We start from the raw sequence: 26,998 nt of genomic DNA on the forward strand, positions 1-26,998 counted from the left end.
TTTTTGTTGTATATGAAATTTTATAGAGGACAGGGGTTGAAAATTCTCACTAAGGGGAATTTTACCTGAGGCCTAAAGAGACATGTGGTGTATTTTCTAGTGTAGTGGAAGTCCTGAAAGAAAGGGAAATGATATGGCATGGGGCACAATTCACCTCCTGAACCAAGCCAAAACAAAAGTAATAATATGCAAATGATATTCAACAGCTCCAGGAAGCACAATGATTCTGTTCTTTAAATATATATATATGCAGTATATACAAACTCTGTCTAATAGGGGGAGTTTGGATATACAGTGAGTGCAGCATACCAAGCAGAGAGATTTTAATTAATGTGGGTGGTGGGTATGACTCTGTGTGTGTGTGTGTGTGTGTGTGTGTGTGTGTGTATATTTTTACCCACACGCGCAGAGTGCGCAGAGGTTTCTCCCCACAGCCATCTCACATGACGCTGACCTTCAAAAGCAAATCGGACAAGCAAAGGAAAGAGAATCGATTGTACATTTCATTCACACACACGCATGCACACAAATTGATCAAAAAACAAGTATGCCAGTATGTACACAAATATTCCCGTAGTGCATGCCATCATTCACTTTGTGCACACGCATTATCAAACATGAAAGTTCACAAACATGTTGCCTATTTTACTCCTCATCCGCACGCACACTTGACACACAAAACACACATGAAGAAGGTGGTCAGAGAAGAGCTGATTGGCTGCTTCTGTAAACAGACTTTGCTGCTGTGTGTTTGCTCTCTCTGTCACATCTCAACTGATCTTGATTAGATTAGATTCAGTTTTATTGTCATTATACATGTACAAGTACAAGGCAACGAAATGCAGTTTAAGTCTAACCAGAAGTCCAATAAGCAAGTGCAGGATATAAAGTATGTGCAGGATAGAGCACAGGATAGTGTGTGATACACATACCTGCACACATGCTCAGACACAAACACACACACACATTATTATTACCCCATTCATTATTGGCCTTTGCTGACCAGGCTCCTGTAAAACATGCTTTTGTGGCTATTTGAAGCCTCTGTGAGAGCTGTTGCTAATTATGTCTAAGGACTTGCCTCACTCTTAAGTCTCTAAAGCTGAGACGTGTAATCATCCAAAACGACAAGCAGTGATCTCTCACATCAGACAGTGTAATAATCGTGAGGTAGAGAGCCAGCCTGTATTGTTATAAAAGTGATAATGTAGCTTTATAATTAAAGGCCAACAACTGAAGGAACAGGCTACCACACAAATCTAGACATCTCGTAGCAGAATCCTTTCAAAGGGTATTTTTTTTCTTTTCTTCTCTTTTTTTCCCCCGCTTTCCAAGACCTTCCTTTCTTGTTTGCAACCCCTCTCTGTGCCCCACATCCCCCTTCCTGCCCCCATTACAGAAAGCTGGGGCCTGGGCTTTGGCCTTGAACTCTGACCCCGCCTGTAATCAGTCATATCCCTGGGCCCTTCCCTCCTCTCAGGCCACAGACAGCTCATCGCTCCTCCCCTCACCCTTCCCCACCTCTTACTCCTGTTCTCTCTTTGTCCCCGTATTTTTGTTTCCCTTTCCCTCTTGCTGGATCCAGAATGGCCACGCTGGCTTTTGATGGGGTGCTGCTCAGAGACAACGGAGAGTAAACACAGCCTCAGCAGCCGAACAACAGGCTCAAGGCCCCCCTGTCAGTCACTCCCCTGGCCCACAGCCTTATCCATCAATCTGTGAAATGACCTTGAACTGATGAGTAAATGATGGTGTCAACTTGTCAGGACAGGACAGCTTGGCTTTGGAGCTCATGTACAGTAAGACAAGCAGTCCAAATGCAGGCCATATACCTTCCAAATCACTTCTTTTGTCTTCTTTTTTTTCCTCACCCATTGTATGGATCTGTGGTGGCCCTGCTCTGCTGTTACTATCTAATTCTATTTTGCAGATTTGATTGATTAAATAAAAGTAGCATTACTTGACAATCCTTCGTGAATAAATGTATGTTTTGTTCCTCCTGGTCTTTGATTAATTCAACACAATTGTGATTCAACCTAAAACCAATTCTTCTAAACAGGTCTTCCTGGCAGGTCTTTCCTGAGAAATATCCTGGTAGGAATGTGGTTTGCATTACCAGCTGCAGCAACAGAGTAGAAAAAGAGTAACACCTACTTTAAACAGAGTCAATATGCTCCTCATTTGCCAAATTATTTCTAGAAAGTGTCCAAAAACAATCTGCTTACCACCAAAGATGATGCCAAAGTGAAACCAAAACACAGAATCAGATCAGAATCAGAATCAGAAATACTTTATTGATCCCCGAAGGGAAACTCTTTGTTACAGCAGCACGCCTTTACGTCAGTGCACACAGGAGAAAGTACTAGCAAAAAATATAATACAATAATATAATACAATACACCATAAAAAGAGGTCAGAAAATAAATTAAGTACCAGGTGTGTATAAGTATAAAATAAAATAAGTGTGAAGTACCAAGTGGGTTTACCGGTTGATGATAATAATACGGTATAATAATACAATGTAATAATATAAGTAATAATGCATGTACTGTCGAGAATCTTGCAGACTAAAACTTTAAAGCTCCGGTGTGTAATATTTAGGAGGATCTATTGGCAGAAATATGTTTTCATTAGTGTATAATAACCTGAAAATAAGAATCGTTACATCTCTGTCTCTTCATATAGTCTCACACTAAATACTAAAATGTTCACTAAAGCTTTCATCCTGGACGTTGGAAAGGAAGTTTTGACAGCAGAATTTCATAACCTACACGTCCGCAGGATAACGTGTATGTGGCGAGGCATGTATATGTGTGTGTGTGTGTGTGTTCATGCATGTGTATGTGAGTGAGCACACATGCAGTTGGACACTATTGTACCCTCGGAAACAAGTAACATCTTGTGAAATTTTCCTGCATTCCCCTCACACGCTCAGGGGGCCCATCCAAGCCCCGGTGGCATCGGGCAGTGCGTCCCTGGGGACCTCTTTGCTGCGTCTGTGTGGCGTCTGGTCCATTTGCCTGTCTGCAAACACTCCATCCATCGCTGATATGAAAGGCTGTCAGAAATGTGATGGTTGAGTAGCGAGCTGAGGGCTAGCGACTGCTGCCACCTCAGGGGTCAGAGGTGAGATTGGCTCAGAGAGGGTGAAATACAGAGGGCCTCTTTGACCTGATAATTATCCAGATTGAATCCACCTGTCAGACCGGAGAGAATAATAACTCTTCCACCTTGCAGCCTATTCCGACCCAGATTAGAGACGTACAGTAATTGTATCCCAGCACATAAATTTTGAAAAGGAAATGGAATGATTCACTTCTCCATCCTGCCCACTGACCCAAAGGAGCACTCTCCTGTCCTTACAAATCCATCCTTACAAACCTCGCTGAGGCTGGTATGAGGTCAGCGCTGTCTGTCGAGAGTTGAAATGCCAAGTTCCTCATGCCCCATTTTACAGGTCCAGAAGATGGCCAGTGACAGACCATGAATACCGCACAGGGCCGATACATTGTTCTTTCAGTGAATTGCATTTTTTTTTCCTCACAGAATCATCCTGGCATTTCTTAATAAATTTAGATTTAATACACTGAGTATCCAACCTGTCCGTCAAAGAAAGATGACTATTCAACAGGTCCTTACAAACTGCAAGTGACAGATTAGCAGGATGCTGCAGGATAGGTTGAACTCCTGTGACATTTAATTCTACTATTTCAACTTAGCACAGCATGAGAAGCCAGAAGATTTTCTTCCCTTTATTTAACGAAATGCTTCTGATCTCTTAAAATGCCATGTCCAAAGGGCTTCACAATTTTGAAGTAGAGAAAATGGACAACGTTACAACTCAAACCCTTCCATATTTCCATGGTATTCATTATTTGTGTGTTCTCAATTTTCACGTGTGCATATTACACCTTAAATATAGCAGAAATGGCCTTGGAATGGCCTGCTATATGGCCTATTTTTTCATTGCTGTTACTATCATTGCTGTTTTATTGTTGTTTTTGTGTTTTGTTGTTGTTTTGTGTTCTCCCGATGTTGTATGTTTTGCCCTCCTTTTGCCTTAGGACAAACACAAGGAGAGGAGTGGATTATGTATTCTCGTCTAATAACACCTACTCAACATGCACACACAAGCTGTATACACATACATACACAATGAAGACAGACCAGGTAGGAGGGAAGAAGAAGAAGCAGAGATATAATAGAAAGATGAGGACAAAGAGCAGAATAGTGGAGGTACAATAGAGAGGAGTGATGGTTGGAAGACAGAATTTGGTGAAGCCATTGAGAACTAGAGTGCACTCAGTAGAGTGCAGAGCTCCGCCAGGCCTGGTATCACCAAATGGTGTATGAATAACACGCTAATGTCTTAAGTCAATTCGCGTGTTATCACAATTCCTTTTTTACTTTTAGCATGTCATTTCATTTAGTCGCTACTAACTTACATTGTGCAGAGACAGCATGTCATTTTACACGCGAATGTCATAAAATGTCAGGTGACGTAGTATAAAGAGTGACAAAGAATGCATAGGGCCGAGGTCGGGGTGGATGGATGGGTCAAACAAACACAGGGCTTTCACCCAGGAGATAGCTGTTCGTGTCCTGTGTGAAACCAAAAGTCAATGTTGACTTATTTTACTTACTTTTACTTATGTACATACGTAACTTGACTGACGTAACTAACATACTTATTTTAACCTAAAACATGATCTTTTCCTAAACCTAACCAAGTAGTTTTGGTGCCTAAACCTAACCAAACTGCTACCGTTTCACAACTTTAACCATGTTTGTTATTGTTACCATGATGACAAAGGTCACCTGACTATTGTTACCATGACTATGAAGGTCACCAGAAGAAGGTCACCTGACTTTGTCCTTTCCTGCACTTCCAAAACTCATAAAATGCACCATCTCTAACAGTGTTAAATGACACACGAAAATCTTAAAAAGTGTGCACATGACACACAAAATGCCCTGAAAAGTGCCGTGCTATTTATACACTATTATTACTACTTGTATTATTACATTGTATTATTATATCGTACATACTTATCATCAACCGGTAAATCCACTTTGTACTTTACACTTATTTTAATTTTCTAATTATATCCACTTTGTACTTAATTTATCTGATCTGTATTATAGCCTATGATATTTGATTTGCTTGATTTGCTTAGAACTTCTATCCCTGTGTGCAATGATGTGATAGTGAGCTGTTGTAACAAAAGAGTTTGCCCTTGGGGATCAATAAAGTATTTGTGATTCTGATTCTGATACATGTGTCCAGCGTGTATGCATGAGAGTAGTGGAATGAAGGGGAGACAATATGCAGGTTACATGGTATCAAGGTCTAACCAGAGTAGACAGGCTATAGGGAGACAAACCTCGAACAATTCCAAAACAGCAGCGATGTAAAATGTCAATTTCAAAGTGAAATGCCAACACAAGAATCCGCCAACGATTCCAAACGGAAACACGACAGAAACAAGATCCAAACTGAAGCAGTTGTTGATCACTTGTGGCACCTACCGGCTGGTTAAGAGGAGTGAGTCAGCAGTCAGTGGCGATATAAAACAGAGAGGTTGTGTCTGTGTGTGTGTGTGTGTGTGTGTGTGTGCATAGGTATGTGAGTACATACAATATATGTGCATGGACAGAAGAAAGGTATTATTGATGAAGGTAAATTACATTTTTTGAAACTCTGAAATGGATTTATCTAATTCAATGGGAGTTCCAGTAGAAGATTTGAAAGTATGTGCTTTGCATGAGTGAGGATCTTCTATACATACCTGCTGCTGTCCGTAGTATGTGATGTGTGGCACAAATCTCTTCTCTCTCTGTCACTCACACACACACACACACACACACACACACACACACAGCTGAACACAGTACCTTTTGCTCTGGACATACTGTCATTCATCTTCTTTGCTGTATGCAGTCCTTATCGAGGTATGAAGTAACTACAATAAGTGCATTTATTCAAGTACAGGTACAGTAGATAGTTACTTCTTTCAAGGAGGAAATGTTTTGGTGTTGTTTGTCATAAGAATATTTCATCATGTGTTCATTTATAAATGCTCATAACTCCTGAAACATGTTTTTTTTTTTTCTGAATTTAAGACAAATCTATCGGTAAAGGCTATTTCTGCCTGCAGATTTCTACTGTTTTGCATATTTTTCATCACATTTTTTTCAACAGTCTACCTTTACATTTCAACTAATGTACACCAAAATACATGTATAACACATTTGGATGAGTCTAAAAAATTGGTCACTTTTTTTTTCTTCCTATAATTGGTTCTTGTGAGCTTGGCCTATTTGACATAAACACACATATTGACTATGAGTTATACCACAATGTTAGATGGCATTTCCGCTATCAGTGGTGCTACAGGAACATGATGAATTTGAATGGTCATACCTCAGTGACCATGTGTCTGAAATTTTGTACACATTTTTTTAGATAACCTCCAAAAACCATGGCCACTGTCAGCCAACCAGCATGGTTGTCTGTTGTGTGTATTTTGAGGCAGATATGGATCCAGATGCAGATGCTGTTATGCTGTGTGCTTTTTAGTTCCACATTAAAATACCTCATACAAGTTAAGGCAGGGAATCACATGGGACACAATTTTCACCTGCCCAAATGCAAGGTGCAGGCGTTGTGTTACTTGTGACAGAGGCAGTTCAAAGTGTGAAACAATTATTTATTGTTCAGCTGTGCAACCATAATGTAACACTATGATACAATGAGTACTTTTTACTAATACTTTTGTACATTTTACCTTAAGTACTTTTACTAAAGTAGAAAATTGAATGACGATTACTTTTAAGTAACAAATATTTCACAGTAGAATTGACCCTTTGGATTTGGACTTTAGACTTCTCACATACAGTCCTACACAATCAACTCTTATGTTTCGTGTTGGTGTCAGAGAAACTAAACTTTACTTTTTTTCTTTCCCACTTTCTTTCCTTCCTGTTCCACCTCTTCGCTCATCCTCCTCTCACAGCACACTGACGATATATGGTATTAGCCAGGATGACGAGGCTATCTATCAGTGTATCGCTGAGAACAGTGCCGGCTCCACACAGGCCAGTGCCCGCCTCACAGTTCTCTGGGCTGATGGACTGCCCGGTGTCCCCACTCACGTGCAGGCCGAGGCCCTCTCACCCACCACCATCCAGGTGTCCTGGAGGGAGCCTGATCAGAACACTCAGGACATCATTGGTTATGTGCTCCACATCCGCAGGACCTCAGGTGTGGCTGCACTGAAGATCCAAATAGTTATATGCCATAGATTACATAAAAATAAGTTACAGTAAAATAAAGTTGTAAAATAAGTAATAGATAAAGTATTGTCACATGAAATCAGTGTCAAAGGTCATGTCAGGTGAGATGCGAAGAAGCAGAAGAGTGATAAAAAAAAACTTTTGTGATTACTCCAGAATGAATGATCTCTGCCATGTTAAGTTCTACAGAGAAGCCAAAAGACCTTTTCATTGAAAATTCAAAAAAACTTGGTTAAATCTGAAATCTGTCATTTATTCACATAACTACAAACTACAGCAAATGAGGGAGCATTTGTGTGAATTTACTGTAATTAATAATGTAAATAAGCTGTTATACTAAAGTGATGAATATAGGCATGACCGACACAAGGGGCCCATTTCACAACAGCTATTTGCGAGCACTGCTCACGTGCAGAACACAAATGGTGGCAGCTTCCCGTCTCACAAATGATTGTCACTCTCCTCTCGCATGTTTAGTACGGTGTTTCTTTTGATTAGTTAAATGTGTCAAAATGAATGACAGATACATCCCAACAACCCTATCAACAGTCTCAATTGCAGAGAATGGAAACTATGATAAATGCATCTTTTTAGTGTTCTGCATGACATTTACACTAAGCTTTTGTCCAAAGCTACTTACAGTACGTGCATTCAAACTCCACAGAAACAAGAGACATCAACAAAAATTGGAAATGCATCCCCCCCAACAAAGAACTAAAAGTGTGTTCAGTGCTAAAATTAAACTGCTTACTAAAAAAACCATAGGTATGATCCTCCCTGTGAGTGTTCATACATGCACATGTGCATTCTTGTTTACTCGCATGCAGTGTGTTTGTTTACTTTGCTTTGGGCAATCAGTGTGTATGTGCGTTTGTGTTTGTGTGTGTGGTGAGAGTCTCGTAGCACCAGCTGCCGTTCTCCTCAGTAGTTCTATCGGATGGATAATTAAGGGCCCCAGGGGCCAACTAATAGGATCTGCAGTAATTACTGTTCCAAGATGGCATGGCCCAATCGGTTGAGGGCTGGAGGTAGATAGTGGTTATGGTTGATTGGTCTCTGGATTAAGAGCAATAAAATGCTTTAACACATCCTTTATAACTCCCCCTTTTACCCCCTCTATCGTTTCACTCCACCCCTGAAATTCACCCAACCAATGTTATTCAAACTCCCTGATAAAACCAGTGAAATGGGCAATAACCATAAAATGATGACAGAAACAGATTGTATTTTTTGTTTCCTTTCTTGATCTTATTTTCCAGCACTTTAATGCCATCTCCTCCTCCCATCCCTGTTTTCTTTTCCCATTTATGTCTTTCCTCTTCTTATGTCGCACTCTTTCCTACCCTTACCTCCTCTTTCTGTTATTCCATCTCCTCCTCTTCCCTTTTCCGTCATTCCTCCTTCAGACCCTGCAGAGATGGAGTATGAGGAGGCCGTCAGTAAGGTGACGCTGCAGCAGATCATCAGGGACCTGGAGCCCTCCACCAGTTACACCTTCTACGTCAAGGCCTACACATCCCACGGAGCCAGCAAACCATCAGACAGTGCCACAGAGAGCACTCATGGGGAGGGTGAGTTGGAAGCAGAACACACACACAAAGCATATGTTTTACGAATAACAAACGTGCATGAAGATTTGCAATAGAGCTGCATATTTGTAGTGCTTGCTGAGAGTGAAAACACGCAAGATTTTGATCTTATAAACTGCAGAACATCCATAAAAGGTGGATAACCTTAGATCAATTACCCTGTCTTTATTGCTTTAATGAATTTAAACTTGTTTTGGATTATGATGTTGTTTGATCAGGTTAAGTCTGCCTCTTGATCTATCTTGTTTACCACAATTAAGGCTAGTTTTGAAACTGATTTAAAAGATTTTTAAATAAAGCAGACATATGATTTGATGGTCACATTTTATTTGTGACACGTGAAAGTCTTAACAACTGTCAAAGTTACATTCCTTTTAAATCTTCATGTCAGGTATTGTCAATTGTAAAACGTTATTAAAGAAAACATTTTGTTTGTGTAAAATGATGCCCTTACTGTACTCGTTACTGCACGAGGTGTCATAAATCACACTCCAAAGATACAAAATAAAAGCTCTCCCTGCTGCGACTATCATGTTGTTGTACCACTTTGGTTGACAGTCTGTATTGTGTTGCAGTGCCAGCGCCTCCTTCCCTCTACACCAAGGTGGTGAACAGCAGTGTTGTACAAGCAATGTGGGAACCTTCCCCCAAGATGGGCCAACATCAAGGCTTCAGACTGTTTTACAGAAGAGCCCACACACCACTGTTCACTGGTCCCATCACCTTCCCTCGCAACTCCACACAGCACAACATCACTCAGCTGGGTGAGATATGTAGTTTCTTAGGACTACAACAGACTGTGTCATAACAAACATGTTTTGTTTTTTTAACCGACTGAGCTGTTGCTATAATAATCGTCAAAGTAATCTTCATTAAAGAAACCGTATTTGATACGGTGATCTAGGCAAGCATCTCAGACTTCCTCTGTGGAATTGTCCTGAAATATAACTAGGACTAAAAACAAAGAAGGACTTAAGAGTTATTTATGAAGCTCCCTACTCTTAATTTCAGTAAGGAAAAGGACTACTCTCCTAAATATCTGCAGAAATAGGTTTACTTTCCTAGGTTAAGCAAGTTGACAAAATGTATTTTTTCCTAGGGCTAAATGAAGGACCACTAATGTGTCACAATTTGGTGACACACACATTTGTACAGTTAGGATTGACATCCGCCTCTGAGATGCTTAATAAATACTGGCCCGTTTAGTTTGTTTTTTAAGCCTATGCTTCATTCATTATCTGAATATCTGTCTTTTCTTTTTGTACAGATCCTGCAGTGGTCTATGAGATAAAGCTGCTTGCATACAACCAACATGGAGATGGCAATGCCACCGTGCGATTTGTTTCGCTTCGGGAGGCGGTGGAGAAATCTGGTGATTATCTGACACAACCAAACCCAGCTACAAATACTGTAGCTACACACTGTCCCACATCACCCCAGTGCATCCAAGTTAAATGCGTCTCACCGAGTCACATGTGTCATTTACACTCACACACACACATGCAGACCTCCCTGACATAGCCCTCCCTGTTTACACAAATGGGTGGTTTGAGTGTAAGGTGTACTGTATCTCCTCAGTGTTGGACACCCCATGCGACTGTGTGAAAGATGAACAGAGTAAAACATCCACTACAGGCATCATAATCGGCATTCACATCGGAGTCACCTGCATCATCTTCTGTGTGCTCTTCCTCTTCTTCAGCTACCGCGGCAGGTCAGTACAAACATGATGTGTAAATGCTTAATAAATGGAACCATTGGAAATAACTTGCCAATAATTGTTGTTGAGGGTTAATATCGGTCTATCATGTGCATGCAGCTGACATGTGTTATATGTGTGTGTGTTCATGTAATCCCCAGGTTAATGATTTGTAAGACGGTTCAGACCACCCCCCAGGCAGGGCACAGCGTGGTGCTGGAATCCTCTTCCTCTTCCCAGGGGGTCTCTGGGCTGAACGGGGCTGCCAGGAGAGAGATGGAGCTCAATGGCAGCGCAGCGGGAAAGAAAGTGGTTGACTGCAACGAGCTCGAGAGACTTTTCACGCAACCCAACACACAAGATACATGCATGGTGAATCCTGATAGTGAGAAATGAAGAGAAATGAAAGTGGATGTTTATAACTGTCTGTTGCAAACATTTGCGTTTTTCGGCCACCGTAGTTTCTCCTACACACTGGAAACAGGAGGGTGAGGCAAGCGGTATTCAAATGGTTGCAAACTGCAATTTCACTGCCACTAAATCCTACACTGCTCCTTTAAGTTTGACCTACCTCACGTGCCGTAGTTGTGCACACTCAGTTTTCCTGTTGAGAGATTATTAGCAACATCACAGGCAAGCTCACTTTTACTTTTACCTACAAATAAAGTAGTAGCTAATCTGGAAAAACTGTCAGCTTGTTTAAAATGTGTGATTGTCTGATCACTTGTGTTTCTTGTCCTGTTGGACCTATTTTTAACAATGCTGCTACATTCTGATACCTCAAAAGTTACTTTGGTGAGTGCAGTGTTACCATAACTGATAGAACCAATGCCTGGAGCTGCGAAAATAAAACCAAAGTTGTAATAAAGTGTAGTTAGTTTACATTTAAATCAATTTCGCTTTTATTCTCACTCTCGATTTATTGCCAATAAGCATAGAAAAGCTCCACAGACTATTTATTCCATCAGAAAAAGCAATTCAACAGTGTGAATGAGAAGCTGAAAACTGTGTTTTGCAGCAGAGTGCAATTATCAGGCTTTAAGTGTTAACATTTCCTACCTTTATTTTTTTCCGATCCTAAAGCAAAAATATGACCTAAAGCTTTTGTGTTTCTCAGTCACCACTTGCTAATACCAGAGGACAAATCAAAGCAAGACTGAAATGAAACTTTGGTCATTATTCATTTATTTTATTCATTACTCCTCTAACAAACAGGCAAATCAATAGAAAGGCAATTATTCCTAAGAAAACAGCACACTAGAAACAATACAACACAATAAAACAGGATTCTATACAGACCATAAAGATGTAGTCTTTTTATGCCTACCTTTGCATATGCTTTTTTACAGTGCATATATATTACAGTGTGATAAAAGTACTAAAAAAAACTACATTGAGGTAAAGCATTAAGGGAATTCAGGTAATAAACAAAAGAACCAACTGCACTAAAATTGCAGGGCATCCTGGTGGCCTGGGGGTTGGGAAACCTGCCATGTAGCTGCAGACTTCTGGCCAGGGACCTTTGTTGTATGTCATCCTCATCTCTATTTCCTGTCTATCTGTACTGTCAGTATAGGCTAAAATGTCCGATGAATGAATTAAATGTACTTTCTAACGATCTCAGTTTAATTACTATTGTTTGCATGTGTTTTCAGTCCGACTCCTACGTGCTGAACGACACCCAGCTGTCTACGATACCGCTGGACGAGTTTGCGGTGGAGCGAGAGACACAGTTCCAGGAGTCTCCTGCAGCAGGAGCGAGTCGGCAGGACCAAGGCTAATCATGTATGAAGGCCAATTTACATGACACTGTCCACGGTGTCCACTTAGACTCTTCTCTCACTCAGGTTGACAAGTGTTTCCTTTCAAAGTAGTTTGTCCTTTTGTGCAAAGATTTTTTTATTGGTAAGTTAAGAAGTTCTAGAGGATCTAGGACTGTATATCGGAGTGTTTTTGGCCTGGGATTTGGGAGAACGCTCTTCTGATGGACAGCTGTTTCTAGCTAGGCAGGCCAGTTAAATGTTTATTTGTACAATTTGGTCTTTTGTTAACTTTCTGGTGTTGGGCAACAACAGAATAGAAGCCCCAGAATGTCCTTGTTATACAATGATGATTTTATTTTTAAGTTTATAAATATATATATATATACATATATATCTTTATCACCTATATGTCATAAGTGGTTATAAGTTATTGGTCTTATCTCTACTTTTCTGTGGATGTCAAAGACTCCTACTGCCTGCTCTCACCTACCAGTGATTCCACCTTCTTGCTCACAGAAGACCTCAGCCTTTGTCCAGGGATTCGATATATTCTGTCTCAGGACTTTGTTTCAGTGATATCAACATTTTTTATGAGTTCTCGGCCTTCATACAGGCACTAGACTTGGCTGTGTGAACCTTTCGATTCAACAAAAACCTACCTCAGCCGGAATGAATGTGTTGCGGGAAGCTTTTAGGGACTTTACCTTCCCCTGTGCTCACAATTACTTTACATGCGGAGGAACTGATTGGTTTGAAAATCACATGATCAGGTGCCGCACTACCTCAGATGTCAAGAATCGTCTCTCTTCTCCTGCTTGTCGAAGAAAAACGAAAAAGCAAGTGTCCAACATAAAGCACTTCCAAATGCTGAAGTTAATGTTCTACCTCAAGATAACAATGTTAATGTTGTCGCTGTTGTTGTTGTTGTTTGTCTGTTTATTGCATAATGAAAAACCCTCGTTTCCCCCCTCTGTTGAATCCTGGCTTCCCCTTGCCGATGAATATGGTGTTTGTAGATAAAATGTCAGTACCTCATGCAAGTTGACAGACTGATAACACTGTTTTATGAATTACAGTATGTTAGGAATATGTATGAATTATGCTGTTCCATTATAAGCTTTTTTTAGATTTTCTTTCATTCAAAGTATCATTATACTTTTTTTTTTCAAACGTAGTCGCTTCAGTTGAATGAAAAGACTGTTAGAGATACACTGTATTGCTAATTACATTTTTAGGACTATTAACTGCTAAATGAAATGTGATACATAATGTTCAATTGGACAAGAGGCAAAATAGTATAATATACAGACATCATATATGTGTCTAAAATTAGTACTGTGGTTGAAATTTGTGTGCATGTGTATTTGTGTGTGTGTTTGTGTGCAGATATGTTTTATTGATTGAATGAATGTTTACATACATATATGATGTATATAAAACAAAAAGCATAAATCTTAATGTCCCGAAACATTATTCCACTATTGTTGGTGTAATGACTTAAAGGAATAGTTTGACATTTTGGGAAATACGCTTATTGGCTGTCCTGAGTTTGATGATACCACTCTTGTTTCTCTGTGTTTACTACTATAAATTGTCGTATTTACATTACACCCCCGCGTGTGCGCACTTCAAGTGTTTATGCTAAGCTAATTGGCTTAAAGGCATTGTTTGACATGCCGGGAAATACGCTTATTTTGGTGGAAAGTTAGATGAGAAGATCGATACCACACTTATGTCTGTACGGTAAATAAGAAGCTACAGCCAGCAGACGTTATATCTTGTTTGTTTCATCCATACATAAACTAAAGTATAAAAACGATAATTTGCCGTTTTACGGGGGATTATGTGCCTGACTATTTCTTGACTGGGAGCAGTGACTCCCTGGAGTCTCTGCTGGTTGACAGGCAACTACTCAGAGATATTTAACTAACAGATTCAAGAGTGGTATGGATCTTCTCTAACTTTTTGCCAGAAGCAAATAAGCGTATTTCCCAAAATGTTCACCTATTCCTTTGATTAAAATTGGCAGCAGTGTATTTCTAACCTCATTCTGGATATTGTGATGTTGTGATAGTGCTCTTAGTGATTTTATTTTCACGTCACATTATCTGCCTCCTTTTTCAACAAAGTCGTAGAATTTCAGACTTCTGGTGTCCAGGAGACATGACAGGTGCTGATAAACCACAATTGCTGCTCAGCCTTCTCCCTCCTGTCAACACTGACTAGTTAAAGTGCTTCAGGAACACCGTGTTTATAATAAGACCACAGACAAAGAGCTGGGTGAGGGAGAATGATGGTCTTTGGGTGGCTCTACGATAACAGGGCTTCTCTCTCCAGCTCTCTGCTCTGTGTCGTCACATACTGTACAGGATTTGCTCTAATGCATTATGGTTACCTACCTCAAATACAGTTTTTGGCCTTTCTCTCAGGTCTTAATGAAGAAAACGTACAGAGTATGAACATTGGAGCAGAGGATTACACACATACAGTATATATAAATGTGTATATATATTGCTATTGTCGACATGCTGGACAGAAAAAGTAGACAAAAAGGGATACATACAGTGCACAAACACATAAATGGAGGGAGAACTTTTTAGGACCTTTATCTCATGCACTAACTATTAAAATGGTTCAAGTTCATGCTTAGTTTCTAGTGGATGTGAATGTTTAACTTTGGTTATCATCAGATTTCTTTTTATACATATGTATATCACAAGCTTTCAACTTCTCACTGGTGTTTGTCTTAATGTCCTCTGTAGAAAGTTTATCTGTGAATTAGTGAAGTAAACTGTCAAAAGTAAAGTGGATGGCACTTTAACTCCAACATGCACACAAATCCACACGATTGGTTTATTGATTCGCCTTTCTGGCTTCTAAACCCGAGCGTGACTCATTATCGTAACTATACTGCATTCACGTGATATCGTTTGTTGTTATGAGCAGCCGAGAGGGTAAAACTGTTGATGTCACCCTCTTAGTTGTAATTCCAAATCGGTGATATTGGCAATTTCTGACAGCTACGTTATCTTCCATTTAGCGAAAAGAAGTACAAATTTGAACTAGTAAGTAATTTGTTCAAAACGTTGTAGAGTTGACCATATTCTGTTTGTTCGCCAAGCCTCTGCTGCCTCACTTGAGTAACAAGCTAATGTTACGGTGAGACAGTGGCATTTTGCAAAATCAGCTTGCATCAAATGCTTCCTCACATTAACTCTTAGATAGTTTGGTGTAATCCGTTCAGCTTGCTAGCTAGTTTCCAGCAAGCCCGCTAGCTTTCCGCATTTTACATTAGCAAAGAAAACAACAATTGCCTAGTTTACTGACAGGCAACAGGGCATGCAATGGGTCGTAATTGACAGGACATTTTGATTCCAATTGATTCAGCTAATTTAAAAGGAGCTATACACTGCTTCTATGTATCTGCTCTCACATAACACAAAGTAGTTAATTTAGGCTATTTAAATAGTGTGACTGAAAGGCTAGCAGTGGGGCTAGCATCTTGGGCTAACGCCTGAACACTCTCAAATCGGATTAACGGGAGGTTTTCCAGTTTTTCCCATTTTTGCGTGAATGCAGCATAAGTTTCAAATAGGATTAATGAAAAGCTAGGAAATCGGAAAATAGTTTTCAAAATGCATATTTCAATTATTTTGGCTCTATATGCAGTATCACATCTTCTGATGTTCTACGACATTCCACGTGAGAGTTGTACCTGTCCCCACACCAGAGAATCACCTTCCATCTTTGTGTGTTCTGCAAACCTGCATTATACAGTTTCCATTTTAGTGATCGTCTTAGGTACTGTAGGTAATTTTATGCCTTTTAAAATGTATTTGTTTATGCTTATTTGTTTGCAGATGTTCTCCTTACATCCATTTCTTGTATTTAATTGTACACTTTGGTGTTAATATCATGTTACAAGTGTTGGAAAAACAAAGATGGTACTTGTCAAAGTAAGTGCTGCTTGTATATTTATTAACTACCAATGTGATACTTTCTCTCTGGGGCTGCTGCAGTGTTTTTACTTGTTTTGTTCTGAGTAATTTCACTGGGGAAACAAGTGGTGTGCTTTTCTTCCTTCCTTCCTTCCTGCCTTCCTTCCTTCCTTCCTCTGTCCCTCAGTGTAATTTAGGGTTAATCGCTTTCTGCAGGAAATTGCCCACATCTCACCCGTGGATGTGACAGGTTTTAGTGCCATACTGTTTAACCTGATTAACAGGGGAATGTGGTGCAGTGACGATCATGTTTACGTGATTAGACTTTGATAGGTCAGGTTGTCGTATTGCTGTATAATATTATAACTTGTGTGATTTAATGGAGCCCTCAAAGCTGGTCTCACTGACTGACTGGTGCTTTAACTCCATCAGCTGAAGGGACCAGATGATTCCTTCGCTGACAGTGAAAAAAGGGGCCTTTGTCTTGTATATTTTGCAGCCTTGGGAAGTGCTCTACCACCAAACTCTGCTCCTCTCAGTTAGCCAGTCTCCTTTTTTTCTTCATTCAAGAATCCTGACCTTTGGACAGGGAGAGTATGTGCTCAGGGACTCTCTGATCCTCTTGTTATATATCTATCAGCAGGCCACTCTTGGCCTTCTGGACATGATTTTCCTCTTTGAATTCTGCTTTCTGCCCAGTTCAGACAGATTTGCTGTAAGGGATGCCTTCTTTGTTGGGCATTTAAGTAAATGAGAGAAAGCGTTGGCCAGATAATGAGTATTTAACTGTCATTTATCCCCTGTTTGGCCACTCTGCTAGAAACACAACGTGTTAGAATTCATTCTAGAACTGAAACAATTAGTCAATAAACCAATAAGGCGATCAGCAGAAAATTTATTTGAAACTATTTTGATAAGCGATTAAGTCATTTTTCAAGCAAAAATGCCAAAAAAATAATTAGTTCAAGCAACTAAATTGTGAGAATGTGCTGCTTTTATTTATCATATATGATAGTGAAGTGAATGTTTTGGGTTTTAGACCATTTTAATAAAGTTAGCTTGAGCTGTAGGAAATTGTGACTGTGAAAAGTTGTGATTTTTCACTATTTTCTGACATTTTATAGACCAAACAATCGATTCACTGAGAAAATAATAATAATCATTAGTTGCAGCTGTATTTTCACATTCACACTTCTTCTTGTACCCTCAGGTTCTCACAAAGAAGGCATCCTGAACTGGGCATGTGCAGGATTTGTTTTACATTGATTATTATGGTGCCAGTATGTGGCCCTAACTGTTAACTATACATCTGTCTGTGCAGTTCTCTCTCTTATTATGCATTAACACAGGTAACCAGATCAAGTCAGAAGGACAAGATAGGCTTCGAATGGCTAGATTGACAATATTTCATTGTATCGTGGCTGTTAAGGATGTGAGTACAATGCTGTAAGTCAATGGTTGATCTTAGTGGTGGTTTTAGGGAACCAGAAATGTATTCACCTGATGCAACTAGCCTCTTCTTGAAGTATCCTTTTACATTACGTGGTATCGATCGTTGTGGCACCAAATTACCATACGATATGATTGTGAATTGATTACATTTCCGATACACTTATCTCTATGGTGTTCTGCTCTGAGACCCCGATGACTGTGCATGTCATATAACGCTGAGTTTAGTCAAATGGTGATTTAATGTAATTGTGCTTTAATGTTTGAGATCAGTATTTTATATACGTCTGTCAAGAAAGCAGATTGAATCCAATGTGTTTAAAGGTAGTAGGCAGAGAAAAACCTACAGTAGCGCTGCATGAGAAACGAAAAAATGTGTTAGTTAATCATTATGGGACTTGTGATGGTAACACTGTAATATTTAGCTGGTTAATGGCAAAATAATGTTGCGATCTCAATGTGGTGCTTTTGATGGTCCTGTCTCACATTGTCAATCAGTTTTGATGGTTTGTATTGATGAAAATAGGTTGAGTGACCTTTTCAGTTGACAAATCTAACTCTGTCTTGCCCTCGCTGATGCCTGATGATCACCTCATTCTCATCCTGTTCCCACCAGTCATCCTCACATGTGTGACTCGGGGTACACCTTTAAAGTGAAAAGTTGTCTTCATTTTCCTTCACAAACCATCTTTGCTTGAGGAGAATGTCTGTTCTGTATTGACGTTGTCAACACGATCTAAAGCCGTTTGGTCATCCTTCATTTGGCCACTGAAATAAGAAAAGAGCTCCTGAGTGGACTCTACTCTGCAGGTGACTGACCCCCCACACCTGTCCTGTGAAATTAACATCACACTTGAAAGTCAGTAACAAGTTCTTAGTAAAAACATCATCATTTCAGCCTGCTTACAGAGACATGCATTATATAATCATCATGTATAGAACACCACATAGCAGATTTGCTTTGCAGTTATGTTTATGATTCACAGTCTAAGCTTCAGTCCTGTAACACTGCAGGCAAGAGTATTAAGTCTTAAACGGAAAATTATGGCAATAAATTGTTGCCATGTAAAACCATGTAGGCTTAAGAATATGTGACCCTCTTCTGCCCAGTGTTGCTGGTTTGCATCAAGAATTTTACTCATATGCATAAAGCATAAGAACTGATGTGAGATTAGTTTTAATCGAACTTTGTTTTATTGTCCTAGCCAAGAATTTGAAGTTTCCACACCTTGTTGCCATCTCCAGTGGCAAGAGGTGATAAGAAAAGTTGGATTTGTACAAGGTTGTTTACAAGCCATAGTTTATTTAATCTGCAACTGCAAAATGTAAGACTCACCCACAAGTTGACGTTTAATCTCCATTACTGGATTTAAAGCCCCTGAAAACTTGGTTTCAGAGCAGAAACATTTCTCTACAACATTAAATGTTTATGACAAATAAGAAACAATCAAAGTTAAAGTTCAGGAAAAAAAAGAGTATAACAGTCAAAACTGCTAATCTGCTTCATCAGGACAGATTTGATTGACAGCTGTCTGGCAAAATAACCAGAAAACCCCACAACCATCATCCGATCAGGATTCGCTAATTAGTGAACGGACGTACATAACATCATCTTTTTCCAACTGAGCCTACTTTAAATGAGGAGAGCAAAAACAGAAACGCAAATGCAGAAATCTCTTATGTGAAATCACCAAAACTGTTGTTTTCATGTAGGACCCCTGTTGCTCATTTTAAGAAGTCTTCAGGACCTTTAAACTTTCGATTCTGATGCATGAAAATACAAACACATGGTGAAAAGCATTGTAGTCAGTGTGCCGGCTCAGTTTTTAACTTTATTGGCCAGGACTCCACCAAAGAAAACCAGGCTGTTTTTATGTTTACCATTCTCTTACCCATACAGATCGATATATTAAGAATGTATAACAAAAACATTATAGATACTATTTTTAGGTCCTGGTTAAGCTGAAATAATGAGCAGGACAATAATTTTATCATGCACACACGACTTGACCTCAAGCACAACGTTTGGGTATTTTTTAGAAATTAAAAATCACCAACAAACTATATATAAAACACTTTTTCATGAATGGCTTTTATTTACTCAGTCTTTTCTTTTCCAGAGAAACATTTACTTGCTTTTATACTGAAAGAACTGCTGTCTTCTTTTCCAGTTTATGGTGTAAAGCTCAGTAGAATATCTGACAACAACAAAGGGCAAGAGAAGGGAAAGAGTTGCTTTTCCTGGTACCATAGTTAATTAAAAACGAGTACAATTCTATTTGATCAATGCAGTTCTATTTTTCTTCTGTTTTATCCTACAGGGTTCAAATGTGGTGCCAACCTGAAACCAAAAACCATATGCTTAACCAGTTGTGTAAACTACTTGTTTAATGTCACAAAATAAGCCTCATTTGTATTGTTACCTGCGTTTGATTAATTGATCAACCTTTTGGATGGAACAAAGGGAGCACACATCTGTAAAGTCAGCCCATGATCACACATCTGCTGAGGTCACTGCCCCTGTCTGCTTTCACTGTTTCTCCCACAGTTTAATTCAGGTCAATAAGAGATGATTTAATAAGCGGTCTCAGAGCATTGTCAGGGATCACTACTGTATGTTTCCACAGTTATGTTTCTACACTCTTTCTAGACCAAGGTGTTGCAATTATAAATCTGTATACATGTCCACATATACAGTATGTACTGTATGTGTGTATGTATGTGTGTAAAAAGACCATTTTTAGTGGTTTGTATTGTTTTAGGGTTCATTGTGCAAAACTGAAGAAAAAAACAATAACAGTGATAATAAACTAGCTCTAGTAATAATAAATCCAGTGACTGTCTTTATTCTGTGTGTGTGTGTGTGTGTAGGAGACTTTGAGCTTGGTGGATAAAGAAGCATAATTTACAGCACGGATGTGTTTGCTTGCTTGCTTCCTGCAGTCCGCTGAGATGCAGCAGATCAATCTGATGCAGGCTTCTCCTCTCCCACCCCACTTTACCGTCCTGTTCTACTGTTCAGCACATTAAGTCATGGACTGCGGGCCAGACAAAGAGTATTGAGCACGAGGCCTAAAGCTCCTGGTCGATGAAGGTTGGTGCCGGACTTCTAATCACTGTGAATCCCAATGCATGATTGAACTTCAAGATAAAGGGAGAGTCCAATATGGATCAAGCTTCTCTCTCTCTCTCTCTCTCTCTCTCTCTCTTTTATAGTTTTGGCCATGATTCCTATTGGGAATGATAATGTTGCACTCAGTTAATAGCTGAAATCTGGGAATGCAGCAACATCACTATAAAGAAGTCCAATGGAGCAAGAAACGAGCAGTCAGATGATCATACAGGTTTCAAACAAATGTATTGGGAAGAGGACATGAAGGTTAATGCTAAAATTATTTGACAAAACAATCTTACTACACATTGAAATTTCAATTTTTCTGAGCCCTTAAAGGACTTCTCATCCATGTTGGCTTGAAAGTTGAGATTAAAAGTTTGAAAGTCAGTTGTGCAGTTTTCATGTGCCATGAGGGCTTATTACCAACAATTCAGGTGCGCTCGCTTTCAGTTTTACCTCCTAATTAAGTGGTTTACATAATCTGGCTTAACTATTGGCCTTTTTACAACCTGTCTGACCATCTGAATGCTTTCACAGACCACAGATCAGCAACTAACTTGCAGAGTGCAGTGTTATCATAATCGGTAGAAACGATGGCCAAAGCTATGAAAATGATCAGCTTCTTAGCATCTTAGCAATTCTCAAGACACTCACATTTCTAATGCTGACCCATGGATGGGCAGCAAAAAACACAACATTTTTTTTCTTTACTGTCATACATTAAATCAGAGTAAACTTTTTCTGTTTTAGATCAATAAATATTAACATTTTTTGCATTTGTTAAATGTCAGAATCGAGCGAGGGAGAATTTTTATGTATTTTTCTTATCACTTTCATCATAGTCAGAAGTATACATACACTAAGTTTATTGTGTCTTTAAACAAAAAGAAAACTCCAGATGATTCCATTTGAGTTAATTGGTGGCACACCTGTGGATGCATATAAAGGCACACCTCAAACACAGAGCCTCTTTCTTTGACATCATGGGAAAATCAAGAGAAATCAACCAAGAGAATTGTGGACCTCCACAAGTGTGGCTCATCCTTAGGTGCAATTTCCAGATGCCTGAAGGTCCCACGTTCATCCGTTCAGACAATAATACGCAAGTATAAAAAAACATGGGAATGTACAACCATCATACCGCTCGGGAAGGAGACGGATTCTGAGTCCCAGAGAGGAACGTTTTTTTGGTGCGAAATGTGCGAATCAATCCCAGGACAACAGCAAAAGACCTTGTAAGATGCTGGCTGAAACTGGTAAGACAGTGTAATTCTCCACAGTAAAACAAGTCCTGTACCACCATGAGCTGAAAGGTTACTCTGGGAGGAGAAAGCCATTACTTCAAAACCAGCATAAAAAAGCCAGACTACAGTTTGCAACTGCACATGGGGACAAAAATCTTAATTTCTGGATACATGTCCTGTGGTTTGACGAAACAAAAATTCAACTGTTCGGCCATAATGATAAACGGTATATTTTGAGGAAAAAGGGCGATGCGTTGAAGCCTCAGAACACCATCTCAACTGTGAAGTATGGGGGTGGTAGTATAATGTTGTGGGGCTGCTTTGCTGCAGAAGGGACTGGTGCACTTCACAAAATAGATGGCATCATGAGAAAAGAAAATTATGTGGATATATTGAAGCAACATCTGAAGACATCAGCCAGGAAGTTAAAGCTTGGGCGCAAAAGGGTCTTCCAAATGGAGAATGACCCCAAGCATACCTCCAAATTAGTTACAAAGTTGCTTAAGGACAACAAAGTCAAGGTATTGGAGTGGCCATCACAAAGCCCTGATCTCAATCCCATAGAAAATTTGTGGGCGAAAAGGCGTAGAACAAACGAGTGCGAGCAAGAAGGCCTACAAACCTGACCCAGTTACACCAGTTCTGTTAAGAGGAGTGGGCCAAAATTCCAGCAAACTATTGTAGAAAGCTTGTGGAAGGATACCCAAAAGGTTTGGCCCAAGTGAAACAGTTTTGTGGCAATTCTACCAAATACAAAGGAAGTGTATGTGTACTTCTGACTTTGATGAAAGTACATAAAGATTCTCCCTGTGAACATCATATAAAAAAGTAAGCTTTTCGGAATACATCACTGGGTTTACTGTGTTATTCAAGCGAGACTTCAGTGCTGCACGTTAAAGTTTTCTCTCCTTTCCTTACAGCAACTGTATAGCTGCTGTAAGGAAAGGAGACCATGTGTGTATATGCACATACTGTGATGTGTAAATATGTGTATTTCTGTGGGCGTTGTGTGAAAGATTATAGTGGGAGAGGGAGGGTGTTTGTGATTATTACAGCAAGTTCATTTGTGGTTTTAATAGAGAAATAACAGCAGAGTAGTTTACCACAAGTAGCTCCCCTTTCTTCCCCTCTCACGGACACATACACACACACACACACAACAGTCCAGACTGGCCGTGTAAGGCAGTGAAACTTTATCCGTGGCTGGACCACCTCAACTGGGCCCCGGCTCCTCCTGACCCCACAGCATTTAAAGCAAGTTGAGAAAGGGGACCTTAGTTTCCCAGAGAGAGCCCAAAGGAGGAGAAGGGGGGGTGCAGCTGTCTTCTGGCTTCTCACACCGCACGCCTTTTAGCGACTCAAAGGGAGCAGCCGAGAGAGAGGGAGGACAGAGGTCACAACTTTCATACCCGCCTACCTCTGATGTTCCCTGTTTTTTCCCCTCATTTTTCCCTCTTCTTTTTTTACTGTTTCCAGATTTCCCAGCCGTAACACACTTCCCAGGTGACATCCCTCCTCTCACGTCGCAAATAATCCAAACCGTTATGTCAGCTCCTGTTTCTTTTTTAAATGATATCCTCTGTTTGTGTGTGTGTTTGTGTCTCAGTGGTTTCAACAGATTCTTAGATATGTAAAGTAAAGCTTTCACAATCAAATTTACGTTAAAGCATTATCAAAATCAACTTGAAATTATAATCCTTTTCATTGTATCAAACCCAGTTTAAATATCGTTTATGTTTTTTTGTGTAGTTGCATTCTGTTTACAATTGCCTGTCTATATAGTAGTTCTCATTGTTACTGGCGGAGTCTGCCTTTCCCACACATGACTCAGTTGTGTATCCACACACAAGATATTCTAAGGAAATAATGCATGTGCAGACTGGATGTAAATAGAAACCAAAAGCCGGTGCATGCATGGATTTCATGTCATGTGGAGGATAACATTTGATCATGAGTTTTGTATTACTGCGTCATTTATGCTCTTCTTTAGTCTTCTCTATTAAAACAACATGACGTAATGGTTCCTTTTAGGGTTTGTTTAGTTGTGCTGTAAACAGGTACACAAGATGCTCTTCTGTTTTCTGACGGAGTAGCCACTCAAGGTGTGTTTATTGACCACAGTGGTCGAAACAATAATAAATAATTTTGGGATCTGCATTATTCAAATGCACTAACCTTTACCACCAGTAACCACAGGTGTTGCCACATACACCAGGTCTGAAATTCTAAAGATTATAACTTTAAGCCTGCATTAACTGATTATTTTGGCCACTTGGGCCTGTAGAAATAAGCTGTGAACACAACATTGACATATCATCACGTTTTAAGATGATATAGCCTACTTCTTAATCAGTTGCTTATTTACACATCCAGCAGTTATGGAGCAACATTAGATTTCATTTGGATATGACTCTCTGGTCACCTGGTGAATTAAGTCCAACATTCACTCTCCTTTAAGTTCTTGAGGGAAATATCTGGCTCTTTAGCAGCTACATGCTCCACTATGTTCACCAGCTAGTCGCTAACTGTGTCCGTCTGCCATTTGGTGCTGAACAGGTAGCGTACAGTAGGTTTATCAGAGCTTCTTTGGTCAACAGCTGCCTGCTGGGACTGAAAATGATGCTAACGACAGCGGTGAGAGTGAACCAAAACAGTGAAGTAGAGGGCCGTAAAAACCAAAACAATGATCTGAAAGGCTCCGTAGAGCTGAGGGAAACAACAGTCAGGTGATAATTCCCTGTGGGTTCGTCACAAGCAACCCCTTTCACATTGTCATTTGTTTGATTGTTAATATGAAAATACTGATTATAGCAGCTTTAAAGTAAGTTCTCATTATGCAGAATGGCCCATGTTAGTGTTATGTTATTATATATATTTTGAGATGATTATTACTGATTCATATAAGCAGCACTTTAATGTGGTAGTTGATCACGGTGGGGCTAAATTGAACTACTTCATGTACTGCTGAATAGTTAAATCCATAACATGCCACAACAAACAGGCATATGTCCTGGACCCCAGTTGCTCCTCATGGTTAGACCAGTACCAGTACCTTCCATGGTAGCTTGCTACCACCTGTATAAATGAGAGGCAAATTGTTTAGCACTTTGAATAAAAGCGCTATAGTAATGTAGTCCATATTTTATAACATTTTTTGTATGGAAAAACTGCAAATAGCTTGTAACTAAGCTAAACTCTTGCCTGTTGTATAATATGCTCATACTATGACTGTATTTCTGTGGGTGTGTTTGTGAGAAGGCAGTGTGGGTTGAAAAACACAATATAATTTCTGCCACTTCTCCCTTCCTTGTGCTATTGCCTGTGGTTCCAGTTTAAGATGGAGTGTCATGTGGTGGATGGTGACTGATGGAGAATATGGGCATTACCATGCTGAGGCCACAGGAGACGTGGCACTGAAAGCATTAATGGAGTGACTGTTTCTGAGAAAAGGGGGGCTGATGTGATTGCAATGTATGCCAGGGGAATCATTCTGCATGAGCCGACCATGCAGGCTGTATAGCTGCCCTTATAACACATTAATATGTATTTGAGAGATAAAGCGGGTGGCCTTTGCAGTGGCAGTGAGTGTAGGGCTCACATACAGAGATATGCAGTCATCATCTATGACACAGCCCCCCCGTCCCCTCAAGCTTTTCTTCATTTATCACTCGAACACACATGCATGCACACACTCTTGAGCGACTACTCACTGGTTAACACATACAACGCACTCAAGCGCCCTCAAGAAAGAAAAGGTGGGGAGGAGGGTAGAATGTGGGGGAGGGGAAGTGTCAGAGATATCGCATGCCTTGTGCACATGATGGTAGTGATGTGTGGAGCAGGACAAAGAAAGGATGGAGGGTGGGACAAAAGGAACAAGGTATGGAGATGTGGGGAAAGAGAAGCTCGAGGGATGCTGGAGGCAGCAACAAATGGCAGTAGGTGTCAGAATGTAAAACCAAATGGGAGGTAAAGATGGTGTATGCTGTTTTTGAAGTTCAAATTTCAGAAAAAACATTTTCTCATCTCTCGTTGTTGGTCTAGCCATGCATGTACATGCAAAGATAGTTAGCTGAGATTTCATTTGTGGTGCTCGCAGGATTGAACGCATCATTTGGATTTCCCCTGCCAGAACACCATGAATTGTGGGATATTTCCTCAAGAAAGTCTTCTGAATTTCAGACGTAAGAAAAGTGTGCAGAAATGGCTCCAAATGGCCATGAGTGAGCTCTCAAGCACCAGCTGATTTCACAGACAGCCCTGAACACTCACTGTCAACAGGTTTGACGACTATTTCTTTGTAGAAAGCAGCTCCTGTGAAAACTGTTCACACTGACACCTGTGGTTTATCCAGAGTAACAGCAACACTGTTTCTGGAGAGACACATTGCTGCTGAGCATTGGCATTGCTCACAGAGATGCTAGCATGGCTGTAAACTCTTAGTCTTGTTTAAATGTTATTTTTCAATGCTTTGAGCACCACAAACAAAATTAAATTTGCCTCCATCGTACTGGAGTGGAGGCAGAAAACTTACGTAATACATAAAAAGCTGGTCAAATAACAGCTGTATAGCTAGATACCACTAGTAAGTGAAGAAATATGGGATTTTTTGTAATTTGGGTGAACTGACTTGAGAGAGAAGGGAAAGGATGGTGGAAGGTGAGGCATAGCTTTCCACTCACTACAACAGCTTAGGTTTTCGGGTCACCACTAAACACATAGTTGGTCATTTCCACCACTGTTCTCTCACTCATTCTCTCTTCTTCTGTGTTTTCTACACTTTATGCTGCTGCTGGTTGCCCCAGGCCTGTCCCTCTCCATTAGCCTCAGCCCTCACCTATCTCTAATCCATTCTCAGAAAGAAACCCACTCGGGGATTGTGGTCTGCAAACAGGGCTTTGTTCC

At 40.0% G+C, this 26,998-nt stretch overlaps 1 protein-coding gene across 3 annotated transcripts in view; it reads left to right on the forward strand.

The window, feature by feature from the left end:
* The window catches only part of igdcc3 (immunoglobulin superfamily, DCC subclass, member 3), a 65,897-nt gene extending 45,333 nt beyond the window's left edge, over nt 1-20,564 (forward strand). For all 3 annotated transcript variants that reach the window (XM_044177029.1, XM_044177114.1, XM_044176951.1), the window contains exons 8-14: nt 7,017-7,264; nt 8,703-8,867; nt 9,461-9,649; nt 10,153-10,257; nt 10,464-10,599; nt 10,746-10,956; nt 12,240-20,564. In XM_044177029.1, coding sequence (XP_044032964.1) covers nt 7,017-7,264; nt 8,703-8,867; nt 9,461-9,649; nt 10,153-10,257; nt 10,464-10,599; nt 10,746-10,956; nt 12,240-12,365 — 1,180 coding nt within the window. In that variant the 3' untranslated portion in view covers nt 12,366-20,564. The remainder of the gene's footprint in view (nt 1-7,016; nt 7,265-8,702; nt 8,868-9,460; nt 9,650-10,152; nt 10,258-10,463; nt 10,600-10,745; nt 10,957-12,239) is intronic.
* The last annotated feature ends 6,434 nt before the right edge of the window (nt 20,565-26,998 follow it).

Source organism: Siniperca chuatsi, linkage group LG1, assembly GCF_020085105.1.
Source record: "Siniperca chuatsi isolate FFG_IHB_CAS linkage group LG1, ASM2008510v1, whole genome shotgun sequence".
Taxonomy (NCBI): Eukaryota; Metazoa; Chordata; class Actinopteri; order Centrarchiformes; family Sinipercidae; genus Siniperca; species Siniperca chuatsi.